The sequence below is a fragment of the Cavenderia fasciculata genome (genome assembly GCF_000203815.1).
Source record: "Cavenderia fasciculata unplaced genomic scaffold Scf_Dfasci-F-a-25c12.r2-5, whole genome shotgun sequence".
In the NCBI taxonomy this organism is placed as follows: domain Eukaryota; phylum Evosea; class Eumycetozoa; order Acytosteliales; family Cavenderiaceae; genus Cavenderia; species Cavenderia fasciculata.
Window position 1 is genome coordinate 1,001,307 of NW_004457729.1, and position 13,474 is coordinate 1,014,780.

The window sequence follows — 13,474 nt, forward strand, 5'->3', positions numbered from 1 at the left end:
ATATGAATAATAAACAAATAGATAATAATCAAGTTGGATTACCTGATAGATTAGTGATTGATATATTAAGATTAGTGCAACAAGGCTATTCATGTCACTTGGGCAATGGAGTAGAAAGAAACTACAATCAAGATAAATCAATCGACGGTGATATCGATGCACCTCTTGTTAATTACCAATCAAATATTGTCGGTTTGTTCCTCGTTTGCACGTATTGGGCTAGACGTATCGTCCCTCATGCAATGTTGGAGTATCAGTTTATGGTGCCTTATCAAGTTGGCAAACCACAAAAGGAGGCGGCACCAGTCATCCAAGGAATCAAATCGTTCTTGAAGAATGTCTTACCCTCTTCGATTGTCGATCGATCAAGTGCCAAACAAACGACGATGCCTTTGAATAGACTATACCAATCACTTGCTATATTGGGTAGTGGAAAGAATGACGACGATCAACCGATCAAACCCAACAAAGTTCGAACACTCAAAGTATTCATAGAACAATTTGGTCGAGAACTACCTCCAGGTCTCAACGCATCAGTGTTTGCATCGATTACCTTGGTATCTGCAACACTACGTCGTCTGACATTATATAGTGTAGAGGTCAACGATACACTTTTGGGTGTATCCGAGTGCAAGCAATTGGAGCGACTTTACATCTACCCGATTAATCGAGGAGGTGCTTGGCAACAACACCATAACGGTGTCTTGCTCAGAATACTGGATGCAACTCCTTCTATTAGGGAGTTGGCCGTCAAGAGCAACGGTTCTGACATGTCGGCAGCCATCCCCTACCAAATGAGCCCTGCACCGCTAGCCAACCTCGAAAAGTATGTTTGGATTGGCAGTATCCGTTCGTACAATGGATTCATGACGTCTCAAGTGTGCTACGAGTCAATGACCAACCTACGTGACCTCAAAGTCCACCTGAACGGTTCGAATGAGAACATGACACGTGAACCTAACACTTGGGCACGGTCACTTCAAAACAAGGACAAGTTGACACGTTTGCGTCTCATCAACTGCTACGCGCCCTACATGAACGAGAGTTGCGATGCTCTAGCAATCAGTGTCGAGGAAGCTACACCTGGAATCACACTCTTTACCAACTTGACATCGCTCACTATCGACAGACTCAATGAACAGGTGGACAAGTTCAAACCAGACATTCAAGTACACCGACTACTTGAACAAATCTCGACCCTCAAATCACTCCATACTCTCACACTCAAGGAAATCAAGAATATTGAACCATTGGATCTCACATCTTGTCTCGACTCTCTACCACTCTTGACTAGATTCAAATTCTCAATCTCACCAAAGTTTGATAGTAGTGGAACGGTTGGCGGCAAGATCTCATCAGTTACACCATCCATTTCAATTTCACTTTTGAAATACCTTGAAACCAATCAAACAATCAAACACTTTTCATATACACTTCAACATGAATTAAATGCATGGGAACCATCCGAAACTGTATATAATTCAGCTGGACACAATAATCAATCTACATCTGTCAAGTTTTATAATGCTACCTATGCATTGGAGGAACTTGCTCATCTCTCAACAAAGATTGGTCAAATTAAACAGGCACTTGAATCATTGGTTAGAAACTCTGAAACCATTCAACAACTGTCTATTGGCTCTACACTTGAACCATACCATTGTTGCACTCAAAAGCAAGATATTGCCGACCCAAGTAGTATCATCGACGGCGGTGATCTAGTGTCTCTAGCATTACTCACCTCTCTTCAATCAAGTGTTGGACCAAAATCAAAACTATCTGTCATTAAAATAGACAAATGTCTATCTCTTTGGGACAAGACTACAGTCTCACAATTGACAACATCATCAGGAATAATAATCATTCCAAAAAAAAGTGTACACAAATTAAATAATCATTTCAAATGGGATATACAAAAAACACTTAAAGATGAAGTATACCAATTCAAAAAGAGAATTAATTTTGTTGCAACTTTACATGCTGATGATAATTATTTTAATGCTCAAATTGTAAATTAAATAATAATAATTATAATTAAATAATTAAATAAATAAATAAATATTATTATTATTATTATATTTTTTTAAAATATACCAAGTACTTTATTAATCTTTCTAGTACCAAATAAATTAACTTCTTTTCCACCATTATCTAAACTATGAGCATTAAAATATTGAGTGTGAGGTAGGATAGTGTCTTTGATGAGCTTTTCAATGTCGCTAGTGATCAACATGGTGCCTTCAAATTTGAGTGTCACTATGAATCTGTCACACCAACCTTGTTGGAGCCATTTGGAGAGTAGTTCGATACTGGTTCGTGCTGGTACTTTCATGTCGCACAGTAACCAGTCGACAGCCTTGGGAGGCTCATATTCTAACGCATCACCTTGTATCGTGATGGAACGATCTTTGTATCTATCCAGCCTCTTGTCAAATACTTGTGCCTTGTCGATAGACACCACACGACACCCTTGCTCCAACGCAAACAATGACCATCCTCCAGGAGATGCTCCCAAATCAATAGCTACGCCTCCCGCTGGAGACTCCATTGAATAGTCTGGGAACCGTTCTGCCAACTCTGCCAACTTTAGATAGGAACGAGACGGTAGGTTCTGTGATATGATTCCATCTTTACCTCCACCTTGATTGACTGTACCTTGGTGTTTGAGAATACGTTCTTTTAGTCGATCCGAGAACTCTGGGATAGCACCACTAGGTAATCTAGATATAGTCTTTTGAAAGTATGTCATGAGAGGTGGTGTTGCAATAGACACGTATCCAGTATCCTTGCCTGTGAATAATAATTGGACGAGTACATCTCCCTTGGTGTATGGTGTAGTCTCGGTGGGTGAACTACAAAATAGTTGGTGTAATGGTTTGCATCTTGTCGATACCATATTGGTGATAGCACTAACCAATGATTGTAAATGGTGTTCTGAACGACCTCCAATATGTACTCTCCATCTGACAAATGCGTCTTCCGTCTCTAAATGTGCCTTGTACAGGTCAATGAGACGATTGCATGTTGTCTCGACCCACAGCTTATCCGATTGCTTGTTAATGTGTACTGCATTGGGGTACACTTGCTTGGCCATACCCACGTACGGTGCCTCACGTCCCTTTGCAACTTGTGGTAGCACCATGTACTCTTTCAGCTTGGAAAGAGGCAAGTTACCCTCTGCCAACGGCATCGACGATGCCTTTGCAATATTCCATCCACACTTGCTGATATTAAACCGTATTTGAGGTACAAGGTGTGGAAGATATTGTTCTCTCGGCTTAACAATCACCAATGATTGTAATAGATTGTATCTCTTTGCTCCATCTAATTGTTTGACCAATTCATCTGTCGATTTAGAATTACTCGTTGAAGTACAATAATGAAATATCTTTGATGATGATGACGATGCTGATGCTGAAGCTACTGCCTTTGTTACATATGATGATGTTGTTGTTGATACTGCGTGATGATTCACAAAGATCCTATGAAGCATTGTTATAATAACAATCTTTGATTCATATGAACCAATAATGAAAAAAAAGATGTTGGTGCAAAGTTGGTGGTGACGAGGTTCTTTCTTTTTTTAGGCATTGCAATATTAAATTAACCATTCATTCATTTATTTATTCATTCATTAATAAATGTACATAAATAATAATAGATAGAAAGTAATATTACAAGACAACAATATGACACATAGACAGAAACAACATAGACAACTTGGATCGTCAAGATTATCATTGTTGTTGGTTTTAGTGGTAGGACTGCTCTTTGTTGCATACACTTCACAGTGGCATCCATTTGTTGATGCTAGCACTACTCCACTCTCAGATTCTGAACTATCTGATACTTCAATCATACAAGACAACAACAACAACAACAACCCTATACAACAACAACAACAACAAATTGATGACACACCAGAGACGATAGCACCATTGAATCCCGATGACGAGTCTCACCGGAAACAACAACAACAACAAGACCCTCCTCCTCCTCCACCACCAACAAAGAAAGAAGAAGAACAAAAAGACAAAATAATAGATGATATTACATACGAAGAAGAAGAAGAAGAGGAGGAAGAGGGAGAGATAGAACTAAACACTGATACTACTGGCATAATTCAAGATGAAGTTACAACCCAACCCGAACAACAAGAAAAAGAATCTACAAATAATAATAATGATAATGATAATAATAATGATATCAATCAACTTGAAGAAGAAAAGAAACCAACCAAGACGATAGAACCAACAACAAATAATAAGGAGCTGGATAAAAAGAAAGAGGAAGAACAAACAACAACAAAAATTAACGATGACCAAATAGAAAAGAACAAAGAGGAAATTACATCAACCAAAGAACTATTGGAAAAAGAAGAAAAAGATAAACCAATCATTGATGATACTACGCCTAAAGGGAATGAAAAGGACGGTACTACTACTACATCTCAACCAATCACCGATAATAATACAGTCGAAAAGAAAGAACCAATCATCGGGGAAAATGAAGAGGAACCAACAACCAACAACAAAAATGAACAAGATCAAAATACTGGTAGACCAATGACAAATATTACTACAGTCATTGAAGAAGTTCATAAACAAATAGAAAGAGAAAGATTGGAAAATGAATTAAAAGAAAGAAAAGCTCAAAGTATGTCAAAGTCCCACTCACCCTTTTAAATACTATATACACATTTATTAACCTTTATTTATTAATCTTTTTCTTCTTAGAAGCAGAACAATTAGCACAACAACAAATATTAACAATATCTGATAAAGATGATGAAGAAGAAGACCAACATAATCCAATTATAAATGATACCTATCCAACAACACCATTACCAAAGAAACCTGAAGATTTACCAAATCAATTCAACTATGCATCGGCAGAATGTGGAGCAACAGTATTGGCAACAAACAGAGAAGCAAGAGAAGTTAGTAGCATTCTACATTCATCAAAGGATCGATACATGTTGAATGAATGTGGTACAGATCAATGGTTTGTCATTGAATTGTGTGAAGAAATTGGAATCCAAATCATCGAATTGGCTAACTATGAATTCTTTTCATCCATGTTTAAAACTTTTACAGTCTATGGTTCACAACAATACCCGAGTATGCAATGGGATAGTCTTGGTAATTTCACTGCCAACAACGTTAGAAAACCACAATATTTTGCACTTAAAGAAAAATATTGGTACAAGTATGTAAAGAAAAAAAAAAAATAGAAATCAAATATATAATATATATATATATTACATGTCAACTAGCTGGATATTAATATTCCTTTCTTTTTGTAGATATATTAAAATTAAATTTTTGACACATTATGGTAATCAAGTTTATTGTCCAATTTCAGATATTAAAGTTTATGGTTCGACGATGGTTGAAGATTTAAAGGCGGGTATGGAGAATGATATAAATATGCAGAAAATTATTGAAGAACAATTACATGGAAAATTACATTATCATGGAACACCTGGTACAGTAGGTGGTTCAGCATCAATATCAAACAAAGGTGATTCTACCAATCAAAACTTTGAAACAACTGCTGGCATGTTAAAGAATCTTATCGATATATTTAAAAAGACACAAAAACAACAACCTGTATTTTATCATCCACCTCCTCAAACAACTACCAGTGCAACTGAAGAAGAAGACCAAATATCTCAAATTACAGAAATGTATGAACAACAATCTCAAAAGAATCCTGAAAGTATTTTTAAAACTTTAGCAAATAGAGGTAAGTCAAAACAAACAAACAAACAAACAAACAAACAAACAAACAAACAAACAAACAAACAAACAAAAAATATATTTTTGTAAATATATATTTATTAATTTATTTTTTATTTATTTTTTAGTTAAATCATTGGAAATTAATCAATCAATTTCAAATAGATATTTGGAAAAATTAGAGGCATTTTATTCTGAAACCATTCAATCAATTAGAGATGACTTTAATAGGTTATCTGAATTTTTTGAAAAAATGGCATACCTTGGTGCAGATTTGGAAAAGAGAATAGCAAGGGAAAAGGAAGAAGTAGAGGTAAAGATTGCCAGGGATTTTTCAAAGGAAATCAATTATCTCCGTGAGAGAATTATTAGAATGGAACAAAAGAATGAAGATGACAAAAATTATTATCTTATGCTTTTGTTGGCCACTGTCATTGGAACAGTATTCTTGTCGTATATGATTAGTAAATCAAACAATATTGTAGCCACAACAATTGGAACTAGTAGTGCTGTTCTTAGTCAAGCCTACGAACATGTCTTGTCTCCCAAATTTTCATTAAAACATAATCGTCGAAATTCTTTAAATGTAAATCAAACCTATCAACAACATCAACAAAATGGAGTACAATCATCATCATCATCATTGTCAAATTCAATTACCTCTCCACCTATAATGTCCAATGGTAGTGGTGATCATTTTCATCATAAAGAAAGTAATGGACATCTTCATTCTTTACCATTATTAGATGTATCTCTTTCATCTTCATCTACACCACCAATATACCAAAATAATGATAACAATAATAATGGTGGATACAATCGAAAAAAGAAAAAGAAAAATAAACAATATTAATTGAGATTGATAGATATAGAATAATTCAATATGTTTAAGATTTTATTAATAATGTTAATTAATGATGTTTGGATGTGTTTTGTTTTGTTTAGTTTTAGAATTCATCAATATTTTGAATCTTTCCAGCAGTGTAGACTGGTACTGTCTTCATTTCAATTTTATCGTCTTTTGGCATATCGATAGAGGTTGTCGCTGGTCTTCTTTTTAATCTATAGACAAGGAAACCAACACCTAAAGCGACCAAGAGAGCTCCAATGACTACAGCTGCAATCCAAGCAAGATTCTTTTTGCTGTCTCCGCCATCATCGATACATTCGGCTGGTGGACTATAGGTGACTAGGTCTGGTTGGATGGTACGGGTAATGTTGGCAGTGACGGTATCCTCTTGTTTGACAATAGTGGCATTGAAAATACGACGACACTTTTGATTGGCATTGTTGACAGTGACAAAGTAGGTTTCATCTTGGTTGAATGGGATTGGTTGATTGTTGGCATTGTATTCATAGGAACCGGTTGTGTTTACAAGAGACAATGTGAAATTGCCAAAGGCGGTAGATGAGTTGCCGGCAAAATCTGATCCGACCAAAACATTGTACAACGAGTCTGAACATTCTGGAGCTGAAAGAGAAAGAGTTGGCTCACCACTGATCATCTCAAAGTATGAAGATGTTTGACAGTGCCAGTCGTCTTGATCACTCTCAATCAAGAGGTACTTGCCAGATGACAAATTGGAAAAGACACCGTTTTCAAGACGCGCCATGGAGTTGGTGTATGTCAGTGTAACCTTTTCGCCATTACCAACCAATGATTGAATTAAAAGTTGGTATTTCTTTCCGTTTCCAGTGGGCACTGTGACTGAACCATCCCAACCACCAGTGCATGACTCTGGTTGGATGATAATACCGGCTGTGGTGAGATTGGTTTCAGGGTAGAAATCCTTGACACTCAACTCGTATTGGGCGCTGCATCCGTTAATGTCGACATAGTCAAGCTCTCTTGTATCGTCGGATTGCAATGCGTACATGATGCCAGTGACTGGGTCGGCGGTGGCATCGTAGAAACCAATGGTTCTGTATTGGTCGATGTTGGTGATGGTCAGGTAACCCTCGAGTGTTCCGCATGTGGCGGGTGGTGTGTAGGTGAATTGTGGTTTGATGGCGGTCAATGGTTGTGGGACGGTGATTGGGAACTCGGCATAACAATTACTGTTCCAGGCAAGTTTGACAGTAATATCGCCCGAGTTACAGTCATATACTTGGTCTACAAAATTGGTACTAAAACTACAATAATTTGAGGTAAAGGATGTGACTGACGCATACACTGACTTGGGAATAACCTTTACACTACTTGGTGCAGCACAGGTTTCTGGGGACAAAGTGAAATCAAACAGTGATGAGACTGGCAATTCTTCGACCTTGGGGACAATGTAAGAGAAATTGCAATATGAACTTCTTAGACCAAATTCAACATTATTTCCTCCTCTTACAAAAGAGACATAGTCACCATTCACTGAACGTTCATTATACATGACATTCTCGATGGTAATTGGTTCTTGCAAGGCATTGTCAAAAATGTCAAACGAGACAAAGGCATCTCCGGCTGGACACGTGCTTGGACGTCTGATGGTGTGTGTGATGGTATAGTTGGTTGGGTCGGTTGGGACAAGGACACGCATGATACCTCCAAAATCACCTGAACTTCCATATGCTGGACATGCTGGATTGGTGATGAGGACATTGTAGTAGCCTGAAGGAAGGTCGGCAAAGACTGCATTTGGACCATCAATAGAGGGAGAGGTACTGGTCGTCAAATATGAAACTGTTCCATTCTGGGTATCACATACAATGGAGCCACCAGTCAAACAAGAGGTGACAGGGACGGCAACGCAGTTGACAGCAAATCCAGAAGTGTCTAAGTTACGAACAGTGACAGTTGCATTTTTGCTACAATAAATATCGGTGGTTCTGTAGAAACTGGTAACGACCGACACATCGTATGTTCCAGGTGCAACGTTGTAGAAAGATTGTGTGTATTGTTGACGGACACCGTTAATATACACTCCTTGGACTGTTTCTTGACTGCCTGGATAGGAGACGGTAATTCCGACTCTGGGATCGTATTGGCATTGTGCGTCGACGGCTTGAATATCAATGTTGGCTGGAAGGGTGGTGTTTGGATACTTGGCCGAATCAAACATCAAAAAGTCGATACAGTATGGATAGGCTTGCACCCAAAAGAGGACGTTGTCATTGTACTGGTTGGCAGTAGTGACCGAGTATCCATTGGGAAAGGTGAATTCGAGTTCAATGCTATTCTCTGGTACACAGGTACCTGAATAGTTTAGAGGTTTGACAGTATACTCTTCTTTGGCAAGAGCAGTTTGTTCCAAATTAATACTAATTGAACCAGACAAACACTTGCTTCCATTGGTTGGATTGAGATAATCGTAGGAGAGTGTGTATGGTAGACGTGGGATATTCTTGAAAACACCATTCTCTGCCTTGATCAATAAAGTGTATTCGGTCATTCTACTAGAGAAGAAAAGAACGAGTGTTTCAGGATCGAAATCGAGATGGTTTGGAATGTACAATGTGGTATTGTAAAGACATGAAAGTTTGCTCTCCTCTGGCTCTGGATACTCTACCAAAACTGGTTTGGGGAGGTTCACTTGGATACCATACTCTTGTCTATTACACGATTGAATAGAGGCACGATATTGATCACCAATGTTGGCCCAGAATGTATTATTATTCAAAATATCCATACTCTGGTAATTTGGATTCTGTACCATCAATGATTCATAATAACCACTAAATGTAACCAACAGTGATTCATTAAAACTATTTGAACAAATTGATTCATAATCAATTGAATGTTCATATGGGAATGCTAAAAAAAAAAGAAAAAAGAAAATAGAATATTAGAATACTTTGTTTTTGTTTGTTTGTTTGTTTGTTTGTTTGTTTGTTTGTTTGTTTGTTTGAGACGTACGATAATAATGATAATCAAAACTATAAGAAGCTTCACATTGATCATAGTTTACGGCAATTTCACCAGAGAATCTATCTTGACCGAAACTGAATTCTGGATCAGTGACATTGTAGTTTCTAAAGGAGACGGTGTAATTAAGGTTGTCTGGACACTCCATCTTTTCGTTGGCAGTTACTTTGATGGATGGAATGTCTTGGACGATTGATACTGGGATGGTTTGGTTTCCACATGTGCCAGAAATGACTTCGAGACTGTACCCACCGTATGGGAGGTCTGGGAAGAAATCATTTCCAACCATGGTGTAGTTGGTGTTACCCTTGTACAATCTGATCGAAGTGTAGTCGGTTGGGTTGAGTACGAGGATAGAACCACCGTCATTGCATCTCGTTGGGACTACTCTAAGCTTTGGATCCTTTTGGATTGGTGATTGAATATTGAGAGCCATGCTACAAGACTGACCATCGATTCTACAGTTGAGAGCATAGTCACCAGTGTTGACCGAGATTTGTTGTGTTTTGCCAATCGAGTCAAAAGGGATGTTGTTGAGAGTGGGTGTCATACATGTAGGGAAGTTGTTGACGACGGTGACGAGTGAATGTTGGCATTGAGGAGTATCGACCTTAAAGTAGGATGTGTGTTGAAAGTCAATCGACTCTTTACAAGTTTGATTGCCATAATAAATGGTAAGGTTCAATGCATGGTCGAGTGGCAAATCGATGGTGACTCTGCTATCGGTCGCCCACTTCAAGTAGAGTGCAGGTGATGTATAGAGCACCGAGTACAAATGAGCAGTGTCAATTTGGAGATAGTAGGGGCTGATTCTACCCGGTGAGCATGAATCAGGTACTCTCAAAGTATACTCTAATGGAGTGATCTCACCTCCACATGATTGTGCCAACGATGCACTAGGAGAGGATAATAAAATTAAAAGAGTTGTTAACAATCCAACAACATTGATCAATGTTGAAGTTGTTATTACTCTGTTTTTAATCATCTAAAAGATTAGAGTAGTAGTAATGATAGATATAATAATAATTGTGTGTAGTGTGTTGTGAGATAGTGTTTGAATCGCGATAAAAAAAAAAAACAAATTACTCCGATAAAACAGTGATCGAATCGTGATCTCTCTCTCTTTTCTTTTAAAAATCTAAAAATAAATAAAGTATTATATATGTACAAATAAAATAATGTAATGCGTATTGAATCTAAAACTAACAGTGGGATAAAGATATAAATAATAATAGAAGGAGAGGTAAAAGATTAATAAACATTGATGCCCCAGATTGTGTGCTACACACTCAGCCCCAACACCGATTTCATGCAACCGTTGTTCGAACATTGGATTTTAAAATAGAATTGATGGGTACCAAAAAAAATTCGAAATCTTGGGTGCCCCCCAGCCCCTCTATGCCCTCCAATTTGATTGTCATCATGATGAATGAAAAGACACTTTCCACCAAAGAGGGTTATATATTCTTTGATGAATTCAATGATTTTGTCTTATTTCTTTGACATAGCGCAGAGGTGTATAAATCTTGTACACATCTCTCTTTGCATTGACAACAGTAGTGTTAAGATAATAGATAAAACGATTGTAGATTACATCTCGATTAAGATTAAAATTAAATAAAAAGAAATAATATTATATTATATAGGATTACAATGACAGATTTACAAGGTGGTGGTATTATTTTATTTAATTATTTAGTTTTAGTATTTAAAACTTGTTGAACTTGATTCAATTGACATTTAAGTTCTTCTACCTTGTCGGCGACGATGGTAGTAAACAACGTCTTGGCATTCTGGTATTGCTTTTGGAAGTTTTGGTATTGCTTTTGATGTTCGACAAAGTTCTTGTCCTTGGCAAAGATTGAATTGTGGTCAGTAATCAACGTGTCGAGACGGGTAAAGTAGTTGCCTACAATGGTAAAACGATTGAGGACCGATGATATAACTGATTGTGTGGTGGAAGGTACCTTCTTGGTTCTGATTTGTTGGATGATCCCCCAAGTCTCGTTAAATACAGCAATGGCAGACATCATCAACGATTGAAGTTGATCGAATGGGAATGGTAATTGTTTGCCCAAGATCTTGGTACCTGCAGTAGGAGTGGATGTGGCAGTGGTGGCAGTGGCAGTGAGAGCAGCAGCGGCAGTGAGAGAGGCAGTAGGAATGGTAGTGGCAGTAGCAGTGGCAGCAGTAGTGGCAGAGGCGGTAGCAGTGGCAGTGGCAGTAGCAGTGGCAGCAGTAGTGGGAGAGGCAGTTGTAGCGATAACAAGAGTATCATCGTCGTCTTCAATTTCGATGATTTCTTTTTTCACTTGAACAAACTCAAAAATGGAGGCAGAGGCACTGGAGGAGGGGGAATCAGCAACTTCAGATTGTTTGGTCTTTACAAGAGACACCTTGTTAACACTACGACGTTGTAGTTGTTCTCCAGGTCTTCTCTTTAAATCTCTCTTGACTGGCAAGGCAGGTACAGCAGCGGCAGCAACAGTAGAAACAGAAGCAGCAACAGCAGAGGGAGTAGACTTGATCACAAAGCCACTAGAGACTGGCATATAGTCCATTGGTGAAGTGTTATCATCGTTGATGATAAAAGATAACATCGACTTTCCTTCAGATGATGAAGAAGAAGAAGAAGAAGAAGTAGATGATTGTGAAGTGAATGAAGACATTGTTATAATATAATTATTATTATTGTGAAGTGCGAAGTGAAGTATATCTAGAGATAAGGTATGTATGTAGTTGTATAGTTGTAGTAGTAGTAGTAGTTATTATTATTACTTTTTGTTCTAGAAATGATGATTATAATGATCCAAACTCTATCATTTTATAGGTTATGTTTCTAGGTTTGAGAGAGTCTATCAATCGGTCAGTCATAACAGGGTAGTCCGTCGGTCAGTCGGTCTGACATCCTCAACCATCCACCCCATCATCGAGATATTAGCCCAAAATCTTTTTAGTTTTTTTTGTTTTTTTCATCGCGATGCAAGAACTTCACAGGAAAAGGATCAAAAAAATCGATTTGTACACACCACAATGAAATATCTTGAGTACTACGAGTCGTAGTTGTTTTGTGAGATAGAGAATAAATATTAATATTAATGTTGATTGATTATTTTTTATTATTATTGTTATTATTGGTAGATGCACTTTGTTGCAAGATAATGGCCATCTCTGCTTCATAATGATGTTTGACGAAATTGAGGTTATGATAATCTGAAGAAAAGAGTGTTGCAGACGATATACTACCTCCATTTGCAATATTATAGTTTGAAAATGATCCACTACCACCATTACCACTACCGCTACCATTGCCACCAAGACCCACTCCGATACCATTATTTGTAGCATTGATATTGATATTGGCGGGTGGAGGTGATGAAGAGGATGGTGAGACTGAAATGGGGGCTGTCTTGTTGGGTGATGTGACAGGGGCACCTGCACGAGCAAGTTGTGTTGCAGAGAGTGCTACACAACGATCGAGATGCATAAACAAAGAGGTGAGTGGAATAAAGTTAGAGTTTGAAAAGTCGGGTCCAGTCTGATCAAAATCACCTTTTGGATCATCACCCTTTTGGATGAGATTGGAGATGAGGTGATCGTTGATGACTCCGGTATTGAGTGTCCAGTTATGCATGTGGCTGATCATCTTGCTCTTGTCACGTAGGTGGAGAATGACCTGGTTGATGAAATGACGGTCTTCTACGGTGAGTTCGTCGATATAGTATTTGCGCAACTCTGCGATAAACGAGCTGGTCACTACAAACAGTCCCTTTTGGAGGTACTGTAAAAAGACTTTACGAGGGAGACAGTAAAAGCCGAGGATGGTAAAGGTCGAGTAAAAGTCCTTGGGGAACGGACAACTGAGCTCTTCAATGGCAAT

The 13,474-nt window shown here is 38.0% G+C and overlaps 6 protein-coding genes across 6 annotated transcripts; 2 read left to right on the forward strand and 4 right to left on the reverse strand.

The window, feature by feature from the left end:
- Positions 1-2: 2 nt before the first annotated feature.
- Positions 3-2,018, forward strand: DFA_00713 (uncharacterized protein; the record flags this gene model as incomplete). The annotated part of the gene is made up of 1 exon (XM_004358641.1): positions 3-2,018. The coding sequence occupies one exon, from the start codon at positions 3-5 to the stop codon at positions 2,016-2,018; it is 2,016 nt and encodes a 671-aa protein (XP_004358698.1).
- A 65-nt stretch (positions 2,019-2,083) lies between these two features.
- DFA_00714 (uncharacterized protein) lies at positions 2,084-3,493 on the reverse strand (the record flags this gene model as incomplete). Its single annotated transcript, XM_004358642.1, has 1 exon — positions 2,084-3,493. The coding sequence occupies one exon, from the start codon at positions 3,491-3,493 to the stop codon at positions 2,084-2,086; it is 1,410 nt and encodes a 469-aa protein (XP_004358699.1).
- A 196-nt stretch (positions 3,494-3,689) lies between these two features.
- sun2 (SUN domain-containing protein 2) lies at positions 3,690-6,594 on the forward strand (the record flags this gene model as incomplete). Its single annotated transcript, XM_004358643.1, has 4 exons — positions 3,690-4,656; positions 4,737-5,208; positions 5,306-5,748; positions 5,870-6,594. 4 exons carry the CDS (start codon positions 3,690-3,692, stop codon positions 6,592-6,594), a joined length of 2,607 nt encoding a protein of 868 aa, XP_004358700.1.
- A 94-nt stretch (positions 6,595-6,688) lies between these two features.
- On the reverse strand, positions 6,689-10,924 carry DFA_00716 (uncharacterized protein; the record flags this gene model as incomplete). The annotated part of the gene is made up of 7 exons (XM_004358644.1): positions 6,689-7,246; positions 7,397-7,868; positions 7,914-9,125; positions 9,183-9,483; positions 9,586-10,579; positions 10,681-10,732; positions 10,884-10,924. 7 exons carry the CDS (start codon positions 10,922-10,924, stop codon positions 6,689-6,691), a joined length of 3,630 nt encoding a protein of 1,209 aa, XP_004358701.1.
- Positions 10,925-11,285: 361 nt separating this feature from the next.
- DFA_00717 (uncharacterized protein) lies at positions 11,286-12,263 on the reverse strand (the record flags this gene model as incomplete). Its single annotated transcript, XM_004358645.1, has 1 exon — positions 11,286-12,263. The coding sequence occupies one exon, from the start codon at positions 12,261-12,263 to the stop codon at positions 11,286-11,288; it is 978 nt and encodes a 325-aa protein (XP_004358702.1).
- A 440-nt stretch (positions 12,264-12,703) lies between these two features.
- On the reverse strand, positions 12,704-13,228 carry DFA_00718 (uncharacterized protein; the record flags this gene model as incomplete). The annotated part of the gene is made up of 1 exon (XM_004358646.1): positions 12,704-13,228. The coding sequence occupies one exon, from the start codon at positions 13,226-13,228 to the stop codon at positions 12,704-12,706; it is 525 nt and encodes a 174-aa protein (XP_004358703.1).
- Positions 13,229-13,474: the final 246 nt, after the last annotated feature.